Raw genomic sequence first — 22,001 nt, forward strand, 5'->3', positions numbered from 1 at the left:
AACAAGCACGAGGTAGAAAACATGAACTTGATTATGAATGACAGCAGCCATGCTAGACACAGCATAAGCATAGGCAGCTGAAATAATGGGTGAAGGAAAGCCCCCTTTTAACTGATTCTTACCAAGAAGAATTCAGGAGCTGGCGTCCGGAGACGAGGAACTCACCTCCCCCGAGCAGCTAGCATTCATCACCATTCAGTTTCTCTGATGATAAGAACTGCACAGTTATACCATTCCACGAGTAAAGGTTTTCTACACCAAACACAATTCTCTCAGCCATTCTACTCATCTTCCATAGCAAGGTGGGAACTTTGCATAATTATTATTTGCGAATTTGTTAGTTAAAAACTCTGAAAAAATGGAAGAGTATGAAACTAGATAAATATCTGAAACAAGATAGATCACCATAATAACCACCCAAAAGCATAAAGTTAATTGGGCCACGAAAGGCGATTTTGGCAAAACATATAGAACAATGACTCAACTGAATGGAGCTAAGAACATAAATTTGCGTTCACCTCGTTCCTTCGGGATTTAGAAGAACCAATACAGCCACCGAGAAAAAAAGAAACAGCTTACAATGACTGGACATATACACTGATCCACCATTTTCTGCTTAGGCCTAATCTATCAGCAAGAATGGAAACATGGCAAACAAATATTATGCATTTGATGGCAAGAGTCGCAGGCATCAGCGCACTCTGAAAAAAAAGGTTAACAAAGGATGAAGTTGTTTTGACCATTACAAAGACTAGGGTAATCTCCTGGTCTGATCACAAACCAAACCGAGCATGCGGTCAAGATGCTAAACTGATCATACACCAGATAGGCATAACTCCATCCGGTTACCTTAAGTAACAGATAGGAGTTTCTTAGATAAAAGTTTGTCCTTAGGGCAATGTATTCTGTTACTAGCAGCTGCAAGAAAACTGATTTGAGGCAGTCTTCAAATCACCCCTCAAATGCCGGTCCAATTGACTGCACAAATATATTATATTGCCTTGCAGAAAAAAGTCAGCACTGATTTTGGTCATTTCCTATGGCAGAAAAAAGCGATGGTTATTTCATCTGTCTAAGTTCACAAAAATTGGAATTCAATGCTTCTGGAGGAACCCATCATTGTTTTCTTTTCTCACCCAAGAAAGCAGTCTGTGTCACAAAAAAACCAGAACCTGATATCAGGAGCATCGCCTGCGAAGAGTAACATATCTGTGACTCGTCCTCCTGCCAACCATCCAAACAATGGGATGCAGTGTATGTGCCATGTGCAAGTAGCTGTCGTCTCATGCAGGATTTTTGCAAGCAGTTCTCTTGAAGATCCTCCTGCAGCTTACCTACATGAAAAACCAGGCTGCTTTCAAGTTATATGCCACCCAATAGGCATAATCTAGTATCAGCAAACAATGAAGTAAATACTGCTGGTAAAAACTGATTATAACTGAGTATCAAACATCCACTGGAAGTTCAGTTGCAGGAAGCTTCAATATTAGCAGATAGATCCACCATGGAGGACTCCGAGTCCCTAAACAATTCCCCTGAGCTTTCTTCAGCTTGTATCATTAACTCCAACTATGAGGACTCCATCTAATTACCTTCTGAAATGCAACATATCATACTATTTGACTATGCCCCATGTAAAACTATGAAAAATTCTATTCTGATATTTAAGTGGCTACCTATTATAGGAAGTGTTTGGGAATGGTTTCAGCGATTCTTTAGAGTTCTAAGTAGCCTCACCTACATGCGTCAGGTACATGTCTAAGTGCCCAATTCTTTCAATATTTCAAATTTCTCCTTCTGGAACCATGTCCAAGTGTCATACCAGCGTCCATGTTCAAGTGTCAAGTCCAGGTACTTTAACAGTAAAACAAAGGCTCTTGGTAACACAGTCTAATGATAGTTTCCTATTAGAAGTTTTATTTATATGATATTTTTGACAGGAAGTTAGTCTTTCCAATTAAAGTGGACTTCATAACTTTTCAAAACATGAGGAAATTTACATAGGAGATAAGAAATTAATCTCCTAAATTATTGATGCTGGAGGTGGGTCTTGGTTGCACCTAAGTCCAACCTAACCTGGATCAAAATAGAACTGCCTTTTTGTCAAAAGGTTTAGGCCCAGTTTCGACCCCCTCACTTGGTGGAACAGGTCAATTTCAAACTTAGTGCAACTTGTATAGGATAGACAAGGATCTAAGTTTTCAGATTTAATCAGCTCCATTCAGTTCAAACAAGGTGAGTCCAATTTTATGAGATCGATACAGAAACCAGTCAGAGTTGCAGACTTGCTCATTGCTTGGAACTTATGATATTGCTTTCGCACAAATTTTTGGTCTGGCATTTGTTAAGTCTAGGTCCACCCCCCACCCCTTGCATGCCAAGTGACAGTTACTCTGCCATTAAATAAAATATATCTTTCTAATGATTAAAAGTTGATATTAGAAATCCATCAAAACAACAAGAATTTGACAGTAAGACTACATGTGATTAATAAAGTAAACAATTATATTATAGAAATTACAGGATGATTTTTACAATATTAGCTGTTATAATAAGCATGCAAAACCAAGATTTTGATACCAACCTGGGTACCCGTGCCGATACCCAACCAGTAGTGTCCGTATGGTACAATTCTCGTTGCCAGGGTTGTGCCAGACTATTACATATTGGATTGATATGGTATGAGAAATATGGCTGATTGGGACTAGTACAACAATGACACCTAAAACATTATAAGGTGATAAGACACAGGCATAAATGTGCAACGTGAGAAATATCATGATGTCTATAATATACTTACATGGACCTGCTTTTACTCCAGGGCACTCAAGAACTTAGGATGCCTCGGTTCCTGCAGAACTAACAGATTGCATGCATCCATACAATATCACCTGCTGTCATACCTCAACAACTTGCTTTCTATCATTTGAGGCATCATAATATGAAGAAACTGCAAACTTATTCTGCATAAAGCAGCATGCATCTATATCAAAAACCTCTCATTTCATGCAGAACTTGTCTGAGGCTGCAAGAAAGATCCACGGACAAGCGTTAATGAAAGGGTGTGATCAACAGGAGCATAAGACATTAAAAGTACCCTCCACAATAATATTTGTATGACATTTTATTCTCTGATATTTAAGGATGTTTGCTTCAAAATGTTACTCATAAATCCACTATTTCTGGCTTATCAATACATAAATCCTGGACATAAGACTTCATTTTCAAATCTCTTTTTTCAGATGTTCAAACAGAACAAACGTAACGACCTGATAAAACTTTGACGACGTACTCATTAACTTAGCTTTATAAGTAAATTCACCAGAAAATTAGATTCTTTTTGCTAATGAAGTCTAATGTCATTAATATTGCTTGTTTGCAGAATTGAAAAGCAGGAACAGTTAACAAAATGAATTATGCATACTCTGAAAAAACTAAAGAACAAAACTTTCCTGAGAATGTACAAGTATGAAACTGAATATCTTAAAAAATTGGTCTAGATAACTACATCTGTTTTTTTTTCCCCTTCATTAGTAAAGATAGCCAGATAGGAGCACAAAAAGAAGAAATGATTTACATTACAAAGACAATAACTAATAACTACAACTCGTTTTGAATCCTGAGAGGTGATCAGAAAATTAATCAACACATAAAAATCAATTGGTCAAAGGTCATGTTCTACCTTTCTAAGTGTGAACATGTTATTATTGGTTCTGCAACGTGGAGGCTGAAGTTCCTTTAGCCGTCGAACAACTTGCTTCATTGTTGGCCTAATAGAAAGTGAATCAACTGTACACTTGACCCCCAAGTGTAAGGTTTCTACCAAATCATCATGGGGTGCCACATCCCACAGCCCTTCGGTGAAAAACTCACGTGCCCGGCCTTTCTGCAGCAGCATGCATGCCCAAGCAACGATATTGAAACCATTACCATATGGAGAGAAGGAGGGATCCAAAGCTTTCTTGTCTGAAATTAATTCCAGGAGCACCACACCGTAGCTATACACATCTGCTTTGTCAGAGACACGACAAGTCATTGCATATTCTGGAGCGACATACCCAAAAGTTCCAGCCACACCAGTGGTTGCATGCGTTTCGGAATTTCCTAAAAGCCTTGCCAATCCAAAGTCAGATAGATAAGCATTGAATTCATTGTCCAACAAAATATTGCTTGGTTTAACATCCCGATGAAGGATTCGGGGCACACAATGGTCATGCAGATGAGCAAGTGCACATGCAATGTCTAAAGCAATCTTGTGAAGCATCCTCCAATCCACAGGTCTCTTCGATCTTTCCTGAAGAAACCTTTCCAGATTACCCCCTGGCAGATAATTATAAATGAGAAACATTTCTGTGTCACCGACATGATATCCTATTAGAGTCACAAGATTGGGATGTCGCCACCTCCCAAGAGTCTTAATCTCTGCATGGAACTGTTGGACACCTTGGATCCTTCCAACTGCAAGTCTCTTTATAGCCACTAAGACTCCTGGTGAAATCTCAGCCTTGTATGTGGCACCAAAGCCTCCACTTCCAATGCAGTTGCTTGCATTGAAATTCCCTGTGGCTTGAACAACACTTTCATAAGTCAGCGGAACCCCAATGTCCACAAAAACTGTGACTTCCCTTCTTCCAGCAGACCGAACAGCAGACCTCGGTGCACATTTCCTTGTGTATATATAAAGGACAACCAGAACTAATAGGACAGAAAAAATAGCTGCTGCAGAAGTAATTGAGGCAATCTCAATAGAACTGAAACCACTATTGCCATTCTTAGGAGGAGAGCTTCCTGGAGCTGGATCCGTATATGCTTGCGAATTCCCACTGTGCCCTTCCGAATCTGAAGCTGGAATAGAAAAAGAAAATGCCCGACAAGACTGGAGTAAAGGGTTTCCAAGGACTCTATCACATCTCATCATGCTGGCATTCAATGGCAATGGCCCAGACAAATTATTGAATGACACATTAAACATGGAAAGTGATGTCACATTAGCAAAAGCAGAAGGAATCTTTCCAGAAAGCTTATTGTTGTTAAGCAGAAGGACAGTGAGATTTCTCAAGTTCGCAAAGTCACCAGGAATTTCACCAGTGAGAGAATTTGACGAGAGATCCAAAAACTTAAGAGATGCTAGCTGAGCCAAGCCGGAGGGAATGTGACCGCTAATGTTATTACCAGCTAACGATAGATACTTCAAGCTCTTTAACTGGCTAATATTTGCAGGTATCTGGTCCTGAAGCCAGTTCCTACTCAAGTCCAGACTAACAAGCTTACCCAATAAACCAAGACTTGCAGGAATTGTTCCAGTAATGTTATTACCTGCTACATCAAAAACCATAAGAGATCTGCATGTGGCACCAATTTCTGATGAAATTCCGCCAGATATCATATTGTTACTGAGGTCTGCAATCAAACCATTCAAGTTCCCACACTTCTCCAAGATAATGGCATTTAACGATCCACTGAGATTATTCTGTCCTACAAGAAATGCATAAATGCTCTGGTTTCCGTATCTATTGGTAGCAAGTGGTAAAGATGGCAGGGTGCCTGTGAAATTATTCTTACCAAAATTATGATATATTGCAAAGTCACCAGCAGATTCAAAAGAAGGCAAGGACAGTCCCCTATGAGTCTCATACATGAAGAATGTAGAATAAGCAGATGACAGATCATAGGGTGAGAACTGAGATGAAGGGCACTGTTTGTTACTAAATGACGGAAGGGAGCCTGATAACAGATTCCCACTGACATCAAAGATAGACATACAAGGCACAGGAAGATCTTCGTCAAGCCAACCTGTCAATTTATTCAAGCTGAGATTAAGAAATTTAAGATTTTTGCATTGACTAAACACCTTTGGAATCCCTCCAGAGAATAAATTGTGACCTAGATTAACCATTTCCAAGCTCTCACAAGTTCCCCAATTGCTTGGAATCTCCCCTTCCAGCATCCCTCTTGGAGCCCAGAGAACCCTAAGCTTCGGCAGGGCCGTGATGTTTTCAGGAATCCCACCCTCCTCGAAACTATTGAATTCATCATCATCGACGTAGTTTGAAAAGTCCTTGCTAGGCATTGGATCATGCAGATTTACAAGAACAAGGACAGATAATTCTAAGCAGTTTCCAAGCTCCGCAGGCACGAAGCCACTCAAGCTGTTCCTCGAAATATCTAAAACTTGAAGCTTTCTGAGCCTTCCAAGATCAGAAGGGATGAAACCATCCAAAAGATTGGAGAATAGCAGCAGAGCTCGAAGCTCAGTGCAATTGCCCAAATGAGGAGGAATGCCTCTAACCAGTCGATTTCCCGACAGGTCCAGGTACTCCAGGCTGAGGCATCCAGCACCAATTTCGACGGGGATCGGCCCTTCGAGCCGGTTAAAAGAGAGATACAGCTCTCTCAATTTAGTGAAATTACCCAGAAACCGAGGAATTGAACCGTTGAGCTGGTTTCCAGAGAGGTCCAGGGTTTCTAGACATCCAGAGCTCGAGATGGAGAGTGGGATCTCACCTTGGATCCGATTAGACGCCAAATTCAAAACACGGAGACGCGGAGGGAACCGCGAGGGGAGGGTGCCCGAGAGCGAATTCCCCTCGAGATTGAGCACCTCTAGGTTCTCCAGCACCCAGATCTCGCCGGGGATCTCGCCGTCCAAGCTGTGGAAAGGTAGGGAGAAAACCCTGAGCTCGGAGAGCTTCCCCACCGCGGGGCTCAGCTTCCCCGCCAACCGTCTGCGGGGATCCGCGCAGCCCCGGAGGAACGGCCCTGATCGAGAGCAGGAAGCAGAAGGGGAAGCGCCGCCGCTCGCGCTGGCAGAGATGTTGAGAGAGACGACACGGGATCTCGCGTCGCAGGAGACGCCGGGCCAGGAGCAGGGGTCGGAGCCAGGGGCGGCGGACCACGGGCGGAGGAGGCCGGCGGGGTCGGTGACTGAGCTCTTCAGCTGGAGAAGGGCGGACCTCTCGGCGCCGCGGGCACCCGCCTCCGGCGAGGTCGCCGCGGCGGCGGCGGCGATCACGAGGAAGAGCAGGAAGGAGGAGAGGGCGGAGGATAGTGTTTTGGCGGGGCTTCTCCGGCGCTGCGTCATCGCAGACGGTGAAGGGCCGGGCATCAACGGATAAACCCTGACCCAAACCTGATCCTAATTTGGAGGGGGAGAATGGTAAAAGTCTAGGAAGAGGCCCTTGGGGGAAATTATCCCGACATCGAAAAGGAAGGGAAGGAGGGAGGAAGGGGGTGGACGGGGAAATAATTTTTGGCAAATAGAGGGGGTTTTGAGGGGAGAGACGAGGTCTTTTTTTTGCCTTCTTCCTATGGCTGGCTGCTTTGCTTCTTCCACCTCTCCGTTGCCTCCTCCAACCGATACTTTTCGGGGTTTCTTTTCCTAATTTTAAATAATCTTTTTCTTTGCAGCCGCTGCTCGTGCTTCTTCCACCGTCGTTCTTTACTCGATCCTTCCGGGCCCCGGGAAGACCGGACGGCCAGATCAGCTGTCGAGGTCTCCGACCGCGTCGATGACGTGCCAAATGTTGATTGGCCTAGACTAACAGGGCCCGCATGAAAGGGAGGGATGGGGCGAGGATGAGTGGTGTGGAGTGATGCCTGGTGTTTGGGCCGAGAGAGCGGAGGGGAATGGGGAGCAAGTGCGAGCGCCGACTCGGGTCAACCGTGCTTCAGACGGTCAACAGGGCGGCGAGGTAATGTGGGACCCGCACACGTGGCGGAAAGGGCGGGTCCAACGGGATGGGGGTTGGATCTTTGGCCCCAGATCCTTCCGTTCTCGCGAATCTACCGTTGGATCACCAACTACACAGTTCTCAAAGCGCTGAGAACTCGGTACATCATTCGCCGGCACAGCTCTCCAAGCGACTAGGGGGCGAAACATACAGCCGCGTCCCGGGTCCAACGTGAGTTGCTCTCTTCTCGAGGATGGCCGTGTGTCTCTGGGAGGAAAGGGATGGGAAGACCTGGAGTAGGGCTGATGAATATTCCTAGGGAGCAAATGAAATTAGATAAATGATTGTTCCCTTACAATAATACTTTAATAAGATTATCAAAGGATTTATAGTTATGAATGTTAGTTGGATGGCTATTTTGATTTGTAATGCATATATAGCTGGTAATGTTCAATGTTACCATGAGTTGCGGCTATCTTTGATCATCTAGAATGTTTATAGTCTAAAAGGAAATATAGAGGTGTGTACTAGGTGGTGGCGTCGGTTTTGCTAATTTGTATTCGAATCTTTCAAAAATTGCTGCTATGAAACTTGCTAGTTGCCAAGATGTTATAACTACTATTTGGGGTTGTTAAGGCTTTGCTATTTCACATAAGAAGGTCCTCGAAAGGGTATAAATACATATTTTTTTTGGCATCATAGGCAGGAGATCGATAATTAATAAAGGACCATAATACCAATTTTATTCGTGGTAGCTCAGAAAAAGTTGTGAGTTGAAGATATTTTAGAGGTTTTTGAGAGACAAGTATTTTCTTTTCAAAAGATTACCCGTGTCAAACTCGGCTCCTTTGATACAGTTTGCAATTAATTGGCACCGCATATAATTCATCTACATGGTATATTTCTCCTCCTATCATTAACCTCATTAATTATGATGCGATGACTTGATTTTGCACAACCACTAGAAGGGTGTTTTCTAGAAAAACACCATAATTTTTAGTGTGAAAAAAATAAAAAAATATATGCAAAAATAAAGCACAAAGTATATACTAAAAGTTTTTGTGATACAAGAACTGGAAAATCAAATGAGGTTTTTTTTATGTAGTTGTAGTTGACTGCAATTCACATCTACCATGAACAAGATCTGTCATATTCTACTTGAGACTACATGAACATAGAAGTCATTCAATGGTACATTGTTATAAACTTTAGTCACAAAGTGCCAAAGCGGCTTCAGTGTGTGTGTGTGTGTGTGTGGAGTAAATATGAGATTGATCATATGGTGCTGACCAACTTGAGTGGATGAAATCATCTGCAACAATTTATTGTTAAAAGCTAGTGGACAAACTCATACTATATTTATGTGCTACGAAGATATGTGGAAGCTCGTGTAGATGAAGTTCTTGACATCTTGTACACGCGCCTCCCCCGGAGGATATAGAAAAGAATATTGCCAAGGAATGTGCTCCTAAACAAAATAAGTCTGCAGTTAGATTCCCTCTACCGACGCAAGGCAGCTAGTAGAAAGCTAGTTGTAATGGTTATTATAAAGCAAAGTTTCCTGCTAGGGATTGGAGGGCCGGGAAATAAAAATAGAACCAAGAAGTAGATGGATTTGTCAACATGGTCCCCATCTCATATGCTCTTTTAGCCATGGTCCATTCATATGAGGGCACACTGAATGAGTAGGTAAAATGCTCAAACAAACTAATATCCAATCATTCAAATCTGGGAAAGATAAACTGTTTCATAATTTTTATTTTATTTTACTGAAACGGATGATTCATACAACTCTAGTATGAATACAGCTAAAAAAATTCAAAAGACAAAAAATTCTAAAGCGCAAAAGATATCTTCAGAATGGTTGGCCACATGCAAAGCCATCTATTTGGCCTGAAAGACTACATCGCCACTAACTATGACTTGGATATCTTGAAGTAAGGGATGACACTTGCCCATACCGCTGGCGCTTCTCTGGATCCGGTTAATAACCATAGCTGAATCACACTCAAGCAGTATAGCTCTGATCTGCAACACACGTCGAGCATGGCCTAGTCTGGCCCATGTTTTTTTTTTTTTTTACATGAACTCAATCATTATTACATCATGAGAAGAAACTCATTGCGTCACTTAAAGGTAGCATGTGACATGAGACTTGCAACCACCTTCTCCAAGATAGAAAATTTCATGGGGGGACCGTAGCTTACTTGCCGTGGGGCCAAAAGACTTGTGAGAAGGACTTTTGGTGGAAATATTCGATGGCAAGGACAGTGCACTTATAATTTGCGGTGGGACTCGAATCCCTTCGAACGCGGGCAGAATGAGATGTGGAAGGCGCCGTGGAGACTTAAACGGTGTCCACACGGAAGCTGGCTTTTGGTTCGCCTTTAGAGTTGTGGACTTTATTTGGACTGTGTTGCGCTGCTACTGAGGAGGCTTATGAATGACACCAAAGGCTAAGTGTGAGGGTAGGTGGTGCATGGTTTGGAAAGAGACTTTCTCATCCCATGAATATGATGGATTAAGATGTATTGGAAATATGTTTCCCAGAAGCTTCACCAACTGAGTTGAAGTTGATTGACACCGTCAATTCTGAAGGTCTATAAGGTCGAGAAGCCTTTTTGGAAAGGGAAAAAAATTGTGGGTTCAGTGGCTAATTTTATAACAATTGTTATAGTAATTCAAAGGACTCACTCAAAGAAAGCACTCGATCAAAGATTGTCTTGGAATTTTCTAAAGATTCTCTCTGGTACTTGAAGGTAGGTGGGACTCTTTCTTTTCTCAAAAAAAAAAGAAGGAAAAATTGTCACCTATCAGTCCAACACATAATAGTAAAGCACCATATCAGTTTTTGTTTTTTTTTAAGAAAAACAAACATTTTCAGTGTATGATTCTGAGATTTGTTAGAGCTAATAGTTCAACTGTTGGATGAAATCTCCTACCGACAATGTTAATCTGCAACTATTTATGCGTTTTAGTCTAATTTCAAAGTGCAGCTTGAAATGCTGTAATTTTCAGCCAAAATAAACTGTAGAAGCAGGGTCCACTTGAGGTGTTTCAATGTGTTTGTTGTTATTCAATAATAGAGGTGTTTCATCATATATTACGCTTAAAATTCGAGTGTTGTTCAATTAAGAAGGTGAGAGTGGGCATGGCCTGGATCATGCACACTTACTGCATTAAGTGAGGCCATTTCTTGGTAAGCATGAAGCCCATCCATTTATGGCTGCCAAAAAATCCAGTCATTAGTTTATCTCATCACAGATGATGCCTTCGCAGAATGATCATTCCTCTCTAGTTCTTGAATTCCTGTCCTGTTCTCTTGAGGAAGGCTCATGGATTTCCAAAAGAAAAATATATGTGGACGTTGCCTGCTGAGCACAATAACATACAACATATAATTGTGTCCTAAGATGTCTAATAGCCATCACAAGGCTAAACAATAAGATGTGCAATGTTCTCAACTTTTAGATGGCATTTGTTAGGATCCACGTAGACGTATGTTTAGTCCTACATCATTTATTCGCAGGAAAGATCTTGGATACTTATATAAGATTAAGAACCCCTAAAAAAAGCTTCCAACTAGTCTTTTTGGATGAGATTCTGAATTGTTTGAGCATCAAAGACATGAACTGTTGCTTACCAAAACATAAGGCACCAACTGTTTAGTCATAATCTAATTCTCGTAAAAAATAAATATTGGGTCCACTATTCCATTACCAGCTAGCTAACTGTACCCTGTCTTGCCACTACAAGTTCAGCACTGGCCGTTTGGAGCCTGCACCAAGTTTACTTGATTATTCTCTGCTGAAGTAAGATGTTTCAGTGCACAGACCTTCACCACTCTGTACAGTTGCACATATTCAGATACATGGTTTCGAGTTTAAGTATATATTGCAGCAATCACTTGAAATAGCCATTACGCTATTTGCAAGAAAGCTTTTTTTTGGTACATAATTGCAAGAAAGCTTTGATAGCTGGTTTTTTCTGAAAACCATGAATCCGTTTTCTAATTGACAGAAAAGTTGAAAGTTTACAGCAAACTACTACAACTGCTGAAGATTCTTCCTTTCGTCTATATCTTCTAATTTAATGGACATATGCCATATGATACAGTTACCAAGGCTATTCGATTATCTTTTTTGAGCAATACCCAGGATTTCAACCCTGGACTATGTGAGGTGCCAATCAACTGTGCAAATGGTTGTTAGCAAGACTATTCAATTATCTTGAAAAGGGGAGAAAAAGAATGAATAGAAGCTGACATCTCGACCTTAAAGGATGCTGATAAAGGCCACTCATCAGTAGGTTTATGGAAGCATGAATAATCAACACATGACAATATGAAGACTGAGGGTCATGGAACATCTCCATGTCACAACTTTATTGAAACTTGCTGATACATACGCTCTTACTGATTCCATATGCAAGGAAATGCAAGAGTATTTTAGCAAAAACAACTGCAAAATGCTAACATACATGAGAAATTCTGTTATAATAGAAAGAAAGCAAACAAGGAAGCAGCTCAACCTTGCATTGACTCAGCTATTGTACAAGTACTTCTATTATGCCCTATCTGGTTACACCTGATACAGTGCAATGACCGCACTTCTTTGGGTTGATGGGGCCTATAAGGCCATTTCTTTCTTGGGATCTCACCCCGTGTTTGAACTTCTGAATCGTTCTCCATGAGGTTCATAACTTACCTCTATGGGAACAATAACGCCTGCTGGCTCAGCACATGGCTCTTCCAATGCCTTCTCCCAGCCAAGGAAAGCTTGCTTCTATCTAACAAGAACCCCATATATCCGGTGTATGTCATTCAAAATTTTCCTCAGCTTATATTTTTGAATTTGCTGAAGATTGTCTTTTGTGCAATTGGCAATCCACGTTGGTGGCCAGCATCTTCTGATACTACACAAGTGTGCTCTGGTGTCAAGGTTCTTATTCTAAATGTGCTGACCTGGGGGAGTTTTGATACATGCACACGCCATGTCCATCCTTCTGCAGCACACCTGTGAAATAAATCCACAGAATATATTCTTAGAAATAGAGTTGACATGGCAAACATAGATTGCAGCAGCCACAACAAATAAGCTACTTCAGTGAGAAACAAGCTTAAAAAATGTGACTACAATATATAAGTGTTTAAGCTGTGATGGGCATGCGAAGGTGATGAGTGATTGTTGATCTCCTATTTGATTTTGATGAGCCCAAAACAGTTGAGTATATTTCATATTGTACTAATGAATTCAAGTGAGTGTTTCAGGTAAAATACTTTTAAACTTGAAAGAATGCCTTAGAAAATGGTTCAAGGATTTTAAGTTGAGTTTTACTCATGTTTGGAACCATTTAAGTCTTAGCCCTGCACTCGAGTCGACTCCCAGAATTCTCGAGTCGACTCTAGCACATGGTTACTGTCTGGCACTTCCTCGAGCTGACTCCTAGATGAGGCGAATCGACTCTTACAGAAAAGACAGAGAGCTGATTTTCAAGTCACAGAGCTCGAACCGACTCCAACCGTTCACGAGCCGACTCGTATAGAGAAAGACAGAGAACGAGTTTTCAAGCTACAATGCGTGAGTCGACTCCCAGAAGTTTCGAGCTGTCTCCTGCAAACTGAAGCCGCAAGATAATTTCTTCGGCACAGTGGCCGAGTTGACTCGAACTGTTCACGAGTCGACTCTTACAGGAAATGGCCGAGAGCATTTTTTCACAGACGAAAACGTGAGCCAACTCTGGAATTACTCGAGCCGTCTCCTGAAAAAGAGCTGATATTTCACTTCTGAAGATGCCGTGGGCGAGTCGACTTCCGACTCCTTCGAGCTGACTTTTATAGGATCGACAGAGAGCCTATTAGTAAGAGCCCGAATTCGAGTCGACTCCAAATTTTCTCGAGACGTCTCCTGCTTCAACCCAGCCGACTCCAAGATGGGCGAGTCGACTCCAATCCCAACGGATATTTTGTCAGAACAGCTCTTTTCTCCTCTCTAACGGCTAGTTTTCGAGGAGTTAAGCTAAGAGAAGTGGTTCTAAGTATAAATAAGAGGAGAATACACATTCTATTGAAGGGGATTCAAGTGAATCAACCACAAAAGAAAAGTTAGAGCCTTTCAAAGCGGAAAAGAGGAGTTATTGCATTCCAAGTAATTTCAGAGCACTCCTCCCATTAAAAGCTTATTGAAGTGATCCTCAACTACCAGCACATTCAAGAGAGGATCCAGTAAAGAAGAAGCCAAGTCTTGCATCAGCAAATTCTGTTTGAGAGCTTCCTCCTTTATATTTTGTTTACATTGCTATATCTGCTTATTTAGAAGCTTGTAATCCTTAAACTCTATTTTTCTGATATTTGTTACTTGATTCAATCAGGAAATTGAATCAAGGGATTAAAGTTTGTTGGTGAGCCTGTAAAACCAATGGTACTGGTTTTGGTTGGTGAGCCCGTAAAATCAACTGGGTTGTTTGTGAGCTCGGAAAAACAAACAGAGTGGTTTTAGTCGGCGAGACAGGAAAAACCGACCAGGTTCGTTGTGATCCTGTGAAAATAACAAATTGGGTTGTGAGCTTGTAAAACAACCGGGTTGTAATCTTAGGATTATAGTGAATTCCCAAGGAAAGCTTGGGGAGTGGATGTAGGAGTAAGGTTGGCTCCAAACTACTATAAAAATCTTGTGTTTGTGTTGTGGTTTATCTTGCTTTACTTCTTTACTACTTTCTTATAGATTACTTAATTACATTTGTTTAAAATCAAGAAAGCTTGCATAATCCTCAATAGATAAAATTAAAGAATCTAATTTTAATTAGAACCCAATTCACCCCCCCTCTTGGGTTGTCTTCTGGGCAATAGAAGGGAGTTGGGTTTCAAGTTTTGTTAGTGATAATTTTTATATGATGAGCAGAAAGGAGGATGGATGGGACAAGTTGCAAAAATTAGAATCTAGACTCTTGAGGAAACATGCATGGGAGTTTTCCTATGGGTTATCTGAAGGAAATAACTGGAGAATTTGTAACTGAGCTGAGTGTGACAAGGGTTTGGTGTTGGACTTGGGGGAAGATGGGTATACGAAATGAGAGGAGAAAATATTAGAAGGTAAAAAATGGCAGGTTAAAAAGGGAAATTTCATTTGCATTTTGGGTGATCTGTCAAGTTAGAAGAATGTTACCGTCAGGACTTTGATCATCATCAAAATCTTAAAAAGTTGATTCACAAGATCATTAAATTGGAAGCAAAGAAGACAAATGAACAATAAACTATGTGAGGGAATTGAAGCAGGATACTGCAGAGTGGTAAGTTAAAATAGAAAGAATTCATTAGAGCTAGAGATTTTAAATGATTTTGTTTTAAAGAGATAGAAGCACCACAACAGAAATAAATATCAGGAATTGTGTTAGAGGTTTGTTGTATAGGGTACTTCTACTCTCTAGAACGATTGTTGACACAATGAGACTGGGCCCAAGCTTAAGATAATAAATTTGAAGATCAGTTGGGAGGGCGAGAGAGTTAGAGTTAGTTTAAAAAATATAATATGAAATGAAAAAAGATCTAAAAATTAAAGATGGAGAAAGCTCGGGATACAAATAATTTCACCCTAATATTTAGAAGCAACACTGTATTTGTAAAGATGATGTAAAATCATTTGATAATCAGATAGCAGTATCAAACATATCAGATCTTTCATTTGTTCAATGACATTCATAGTTCTAAAGGCTGTAAAAGACAGTTAGCGGTTCTAATCCTTTTACAAATCTATGTTTTTTTAATAAAAGGACAATATATCACCATTTGCTCCTTTAATGATATCTGACTCTTCTTTGCTAAGAAGGATTTTGGTAAGAATTGGAAAATGTATCCTGAGACTAATTGATCTCCTGAAAGTTTGTTTTCGATGTTGAGAGAATCTAATGTAAAATTCCATCTTCTATTTTATCCGCTTATTTGGTGATGCTCATAGCATAATGTTTCCTTCCAAACTATTTTTAATTAGATGTCAATCTTGAGAGTAAATTTGAATTACCACTGTTTGGTATTTCCACAGGCAAATAAAATATACAGCTTGTGCTAGAACTTTGTGCCAGAAGGCTGGGAGGTTCAGTATTCAATCTTCATCAGATGATTTCAAACAAAAGCTATCCTATATGTTTTAGTTCACAAATTTATTAATATAACAATAGCTTATTCATAAAGATATGATGCTAACATCAACCTGGTTGTGATACGATGCTGGTCTGATTGGATCATGTGAAGCTTAAAATTAGCATCAATGGCAACCAAGGTATGCTATACCGGCTCAAACCGGGCAGTACGAGGCGTACTGTATCATATCGGTTCGGTACCGATATCTAGTACGGGTGGCGTACCGACATTAGGTATGCAAAAAATTCTGTACCATACTGTACCGACACTGTGCTAGTGGGGCACCGATACGGGGTCCGATACCGAGATGGCGAACCTTGATGTCAATGAGTCTCTTCGAAATATCTCTCTAGACATGCTAGGTCCCAAGTGATGAGTGCCTCCCATAATCTCTTCTGGAGGATGTTGCCAAAGTGTTTCGACCGCTTTGGCTCATGAGCTGCTCTTCAGCTACTACAATTGCCATCTCTCTGTAGTTTCTTTTTTTATAAATAATGCATATTAATTCAAGAAAATCCATAAAGAGAATAGCAGATGAAGTAGATATATTTCAAAGTGAAAAGGTAAATGTCAGAATAAAAAAAAAAGAAAGAAGATGAATATAAACATTGGGTTGTTCAACTGTTACTCAGCTAAAACATTTTTTCTATAAAAATGATAAGAACAACTCTAATTGCATTAATTTCAAAAAATATGCAATCCTTCAAATAGTCAATTGTTTGTTGACTTTTTTTCAAAAAATTATTGATAGCTCATGTTATAAAATTAACAGCTAAATTTTGTAAGGAAGAACAATCATGATTCAGATTACCATAAAATATAATAAACATGAAATACAGAGTAATTTGAAACTTAAACTCGCATAAATTCTAGCAAGTATACATCTCGTAAAACAGTTATTTTCCACTAAAAATTAATCCAAGAACAATACCTGATGGTCTCTGTTCCGGCTGTTTCGAGTGTGGGCACACATTCAACAGCAATCTCATCATCATCATCATTTGTATAATTGTATTCTAAATCTTATTGGCGAAAACAAAGATTGGAATTTTGCGATTAGAATCAAACTCCTCCATCATATGCCTCATATCATCATCAGTCTCCACCGACACGAGCTGCGAATCCAGGCCACCATCAGGGAGCTGAAATGTGACACCCAATGAGCTCGGATCAGCATCGCAGAGCTCAACATCTTCGATAGTACTGATCGGAACCTCGCCAACCTATCGATCGACACCAGCCAAGTTTTCCCCACAACCGTACAAGGCCTTCCCCTGTTGGCTTATAAAATAGCGTCCAAAGCTACAGAGGAGCTTCGCCTTCTCTCCCGCCATCCCAAAATAGGAAAACCTAACCCTAATGCTAGCTCTCTAATCCAAAATTCTTGATTCTGTTCCCATAAACCGAACACAGAAGCGGGATCCAATTCCAATGTCGATTACTTCACAGCAATTCGTAAATTGGGAGACAAAAATTCAGAAAGTTCGAATAATTCGAATCGATCAGAAAGAAAACCATCGTCAATTGGACTGAAATAAGAAGAGAGGAGATCGAGAAGTACCATCGGGATCATCAGAATCAGGCGGGAATCGAGCTCCGGCAACCGGAATCGGCCGGAGAGAGGAGGTGGAGGAGGGGGTGGCAGGCGGAGGGGCATTTGAGGAACAGGATGTCAGGAGGCCGGAGGGGGAGCGGAAGGGTGCAAAATTTTGGAAACTTTGAGGGGGCATTTGGGTAATCTTCGTGCTCGAGGGGGCGGAATAGGAATATAACATGGGTCGGAGGGTGTAAGAGCGAAAATTTTGAACGTTATCCCCTGTGAGCTGCCTTCATCTGAGGCCCTTTATTTCCGCCCACCAGGATAAGGGCTAGAATGGGAAGAGAAGGATGCTTGTATATATTGGAAGCTTGGGGGGGGGGTAAGAGAAGGGAAGGGCTTTGATGGAGGGGGCCTTAAGGCAGTGTACTCTCACTAATGGAGTTCAAAGTTTCAACGGTTAGTGTATTTTATTGCTATGAAAAGAAAAAAATAATTTAGTACATTTACTTGCATAGTGCTTAGTGATATTGCTTCTTATTTTAAAAAAATAATTTTGATAGTATTGTGATTTGGGCAATTTGAAAATAGATAACTGCAAGGTTGAGTTGCATTTTGTCTATAAGAGTGCTTTGATTTTTGGGAATTTCATGACTTGAGTTTCATGATTTTAGAAAGTGATGATTTTGTAAGAAAAGCAGAGGAGAGGACTGAAGGAAAATATGGGATTTGGAGGGATTAAATGAGAAAATGGTTTTTAAGGATGTCTGAGTCCTAGTAGTTTCTGATTTTGAGTAAATTGGGCCAAGGTTCCTTCGTGCATTGTCTGCAGAACATATGAGAATAATATCTTATGAACAATCATAACGAGCTTTAATGTTGAAAGTCTGCCATGTTGCTGATTAATTTTTCATGTCTAATTACATGTAAAGAGAGCAAGGTTTCTTTTAATGATGATAGTATGCTAAGCTAGGTATTTAAATTGCTTATCAAGGATATTGAAAGGGAAAACAAAAAAGCTCAAGGATTATGAGTATAAGCAAATAAAAAGGATATTATGAAAAGCTATTATAAGACTGTCAAAAGAAACAAAGGAAACCAACCCACAATATTAGTAAAATGATTAAGTGCTGCTTAGTTTCAAAAACACCTGAGAAACACAATATCATGTTATAACAAGATCTATGGCCGAGGTGGGGTCCTAGCCCTAGATGCGCATCGGCATAATACATGGGTTGGTTGAAATATACCAAGGCAAACATTCCATTCATAAGGTGAATATACATTTCTTAATAGAAAAGCTGATAGACATGCCAATTGGTAGTATTTTACTATATGCTAGCTTAGTGGGACTAACTGAAATATACAACTTATCGATAGACATCAGCAACCATTTGCAATCCTACATACACCACTTTCAACATATTTGGACATGCTTGATGGTTAGAAGATTCAAATCCGTTATGAAATTCAAATTCATGAATTTAGAAGAATGACAATTATACTAAAAGAGCGCTCGACTACTTATTTTCATATGAATGCTGTAATTTTTTCAGAAGTTCGAAGAATATAACTATTCTCCAATGAGGAAAAAACATTTACGGCTTTTTCTTTTTCTTTTTTCTGGTCCCGCATATGCCTGTTATTCTTGACATTGCTGTTATGCCATTACTTCCTCGTTGTAGGCAAGCAGTCATCAAGATTTTTCAGAAAAACATCTTTTAGACAAAGGTTATTTTGGCTAGCTGGTGATGTGTGCCCCCTGGTCAATTTAGAACTGCCACAAATGAGGGAACATCACAAGCTTCAGATAAAGGTACAGCATACCTTCTGCTCAAAACTTCATCCTGATAATCGTATATCATTTGTCGCTGATCTATGAACTGTTGCTTTTTATGGACAATATGGTTGGTTTTTCATATGTGAGACTGGATATTGTGGTTAAGGAAATATATAAACTAGAATGGCTATGTATACATTTTGATTGCCATAAAACTTATAAGAGGTGAATGTGACCTGAATATGGTACGACTATAGATCTTACTAGAGGTATAGCTGAAGCATCTGATAGGCATACATGTGCACTTAAATGTATCTACATGTCATGAATTGTTAAATCTATAAAGTACCGCAATTAAAGTAAAAACAGAATTACACTTCAAATATTTAACAAACTTGGTTACTTGGTACATGGACTAAATTGTAGAAATAGGATTTCAGTTTTATTGCCAATCCCATGCCTGGATACTTATTTTCTTTTTAATCGAACATGTTTTTAGTTCAGTTGAATGAATAACAAAAGACATGCAAAATCTTGAGTTGGTAGAAGCTACAAAAGATGCTACATTACCATGTTTCAGGCCAAAAGCAGGTTCAAGACTGCGTTCCACTGATGGAAGACATTCAGCGTATGGTGCTGAGCCACTCCGTACCATTTTTCTTTTCATTTTTTTTCCTCCCATTTTGATGAAACTATGGATCATCCCAATAACCTGCAAGATAGAAGCTAGAATGATATGTTAAGGAATTTGAATTGGGTCTTTTCGCCTGACATTTTGTTTGATTCGCTACCTCATACTCCTGGTTCTTCTTGAGGTTTTGTGCATATGTATGAACAGATGTTCTAAAATAAATTTCCTTTCATCTGCATCTGTTAGATTTTCAATCTTAAAAGTAAATCAGCATGGATAGATGAACTCTCTCTCTCTCTCTCTCTCTCTCTCTCTCTCTCTCTCTCTCTCTCTCTCTCTCTCTCTCTCTCTCCGTTCTTACGTGCATTTTCTGCACTCAAATTGTGTTGCTTTTGCAGATTAAAACATGTTGCTATTTCTAATTGCAACATCTCATATTACTGACTGAGAAAGCATAAGCAGGTTTCTGCAGTTAGGAGGAGAAGGGCATATTTACAATCTGATACTTATGTTCTGCTGGAACCTGGAAAAAGTGAGGAATTCGTTTCAGAGGAAGAACTTAGGGTCAGGCTGAAGGGCTGGCTGGAAAATTGGCCTGGCAATGTCTTGCCGCCTGATCTTGCAAGGTTAGATAGTATTGATGCTGCCGTTTCTCACCTTGTGAGGTCTGTTTGTGAGCTTGAGATTGACGGTGAGGCTGGCTCCATACAATGGTACAAAGTTCAGCTGGAATGAGAGGGGCCTTTAAAGCATGTCATGAACATGATACAACTGGGTGGAAAAGATCCCTATTAGGTCAGCATTCATGTATTAAAGAGTTTCAAATACATGCATGAAAGCTCATGTAATCAACAGTGGTAGCAATGGACCTTTTGGGTCTTATGCATCGTAAACCAATATGGTTATAGCTGTAAGTCCCGCATGATGCAAAATACAATAGTTTCGTTCTTTTTCAGATTCATTTATATTCTGCATGCTTTATTCCTATAATTCATTTGCATACTGGAAAGTACCATCATCCAAAAATCTTGACTTCAATTATAATACATATATTTGGACTAGAATACAGAACAGGACCTTTTTGATAGAAAATTATTGCAGATTAATGTGCATAAATGTTTTGAGAACTTAAAGAAATGCAATATACAGCAGTTTCAGAAGGCCAGGTACTGACAATATCTGATAACGCAACAATTGAAGTTTCTACCCTTTGTTTCAGGCTTCACAGGAACATGGAGTACAATTAAATACTTAAATGCGAAATTTCATCAGAGAAATTTTAAAGAGCTTGGTAGTGGACTAGCAGAAGTTAAATTCTGAATTACTCAAATCTGTGCCTGTGGCATACTTCAGTCCTGAAGACTTCTGCATTTCGCTATCATGAATCTAGTTTATGGAGAAAAAGAAAACAAAAACAACCATATTTGGTTTTACCAATCAAATCATTGGCGACTGGTAACAGTTTATTAACGCCTGTTCCTGATCTGGGCTTTTCAAAACTAGTACAATAAGTAGTATTTTGCTTGTCCCAAAGTCATGCTGATCTTAATGTTTCCAGCGCAAGAACCTTTTGACACAGGGAATTGAATTAATCTGAGCTTAAAATCCTGTTAAACCATATGAAAAATAAAGAAGAACAGGAACATAGAAAGATGAAAATAGACAAATAGTTTTCTTTCTTTTTCAGGTTAATCAGAAAATGCAACATACTGAAACTTTCTGCAAATTCTCTACCTGTCTGGGAACTCTGGTTTCTCATGGATCTAAAAACTGAAGGTAGTTGCCGTTGAATATTAAGAGAGTGAAAATTGGGAGATGGGAGTGGTGGTCTAGGAGATGTGCATCAGTCCATCTTCAGTGTGAAATTACCTGCTACTTGAAAAAAAAAAAAAGATAGTTAGATTGTTTCACAAACAGATATCCTAAATTCCAGCAGCATGATTGTTTTTTGAATGAAGTTTCTGAATGACTAAATAATTTCTGATGTTGTTAGAGGTAATAATGCCGCTTATCACATGATAGATGATATATTAATTTATATTACATATAATAAAAAATAGAGATGGATAACTTTATTGAAAATTTTGGAGTTTAAGTATGTCTGGCCAAAAGTTGAGGCGTATTGCTGTAATTTTTCCAATACTTAATCCTATCCAATCTGGTTTACATTAGTTAATTATTTTATTTGTTGCATGTAAATATGTAATATATTTTCAAATATGTTAATGTAACAGTTTTTGGGTGCCTTT

The 22,001-nt window shown here is 39.8% G+C and overlaps 2 protein-coding genes across 5 annotated transcripts; one reads left to right on the forward strand and one right to left on the reverse strand.

Moving 5' to 3' along the window:
* Positions 1-431: 431 nt before the first annotated feature.
* LOC103718209 (LRR receptor-like serine/threonine-protein kinase RPK2) lies at positions 432-7,413 on the reverse strand. Of its 4 annotated transcripts, XM_008806914.4 has the most exons (5): positions 3,683-7,413; positions 2,801-3,025; positions 2,585-2,722; positions 1,137-1,334; positions 432-1,037 (listed from the first exon to the last, which is right to left on the reverse strand). In XM_008806914.4, the coding sequence occupies exons 1-2, from the start codon at positions 7,103-7,105 to the stop codon at positions 3,005-3,007; spliced, it is 3,444 nt and encodes a 1,147-aa protein (XP_008805136.2). In that variant the 5' UTR covers positions 7,106-7,413; the 3' UTR covers positions 432-1,037; positions 1,137-1,334; positions 2,585-2,722; positions 2,801-3,004. The 4 variants fall into 4 exon arrangements, with proteins under 4 accessions (XP_008805136.2, XP_008805135.2, XP_008805137.2 ...); XM_008806913.4 differs by having other exon boundaries at positions 432-1,334; XM_008806915.4 differs by having other exon boundaries at positions 432-1,351.
* A 10,282-nt stretch (positions 7,414-17,695) lies between these two features.
* LOC103718208 (protein CHLORORESPIRATORY REDUCTION 7, chloroplastic) lies at positions 17,696-20,713 on the forward strand. The gene is made up of 3 exons (XM_008806912.4): positions 17,696-17,800; positions 19,027-19,157; positions 20,215-20,713. The coding sequence occupies exons 1-3, from the start codon at positions 17,746-17,748 to the stop codon at positions 20,485-20,487; spliced, it is 459 nt and encodes a 152-aa protein (XP_008805134.2). The 5' UTR covers positions 17,696-17,745; the 3' UTR covers positions 20,488-20,713.
* Positions 20,714-22,001: the final 1,288 nt, after the last annotated feature.

This window comes from Phoenix dactylifera, chromosome 4, assembly GCF_009389715.1.
Source record: "Phoenix dactylifera cultivar Barhee BC4 chromosome 4, palm_55x_up_171113_PBpolish2nd_filt_p, whole genome shotgun sequence".
Classification (NCBI taxonomy): domain Eukaryota; kingdom Viridiplantae; phylum Streptophyta; class Magnoliopsida; order Arecales; family Arecaceae; genus Phoenix; species Phoenix dactylifera.

Bases quoted from the DNA above. Each gene is read 5' to 3' on its own strand.
- LOC103718209 (XM_008806916.4), bottom strand. From the start codon at position 7,105: ATGCCCGGCCCTTCACCGTCTGCGATGACGCAGCGCCGGAGAAGCCCC. The intron at 3,026-3,682 runs GTAGAACATGAC...TCTTTCTTGCAG, and splicing joins ACATGTTCACACTTAGAAAG to CCTCAGACAAGTTCTGCATG.
- LOC103718208 (XM_008806912.4), top strand. From the start codon at position 17,746: ATGGAGGGGGCCTTAAGGCAGTGTACTCTCACTAATGGAGTTCAAAGT. The intron at 17,801-19,026 runs GTTAGTGTATTT...TCCTCGTTGTAG, and splicing joins TGGAGTTCAAAGTTTCAACG to GCAAGCAGTCATCAAGATTT. The intron at 19,158-20,214 runs GTACAGCATACC...AAGCATAAGCAG, and splicing joins ATCACAAGCTTCAGATAAAG to GTTTCTGCAGTTAGGAGGAG.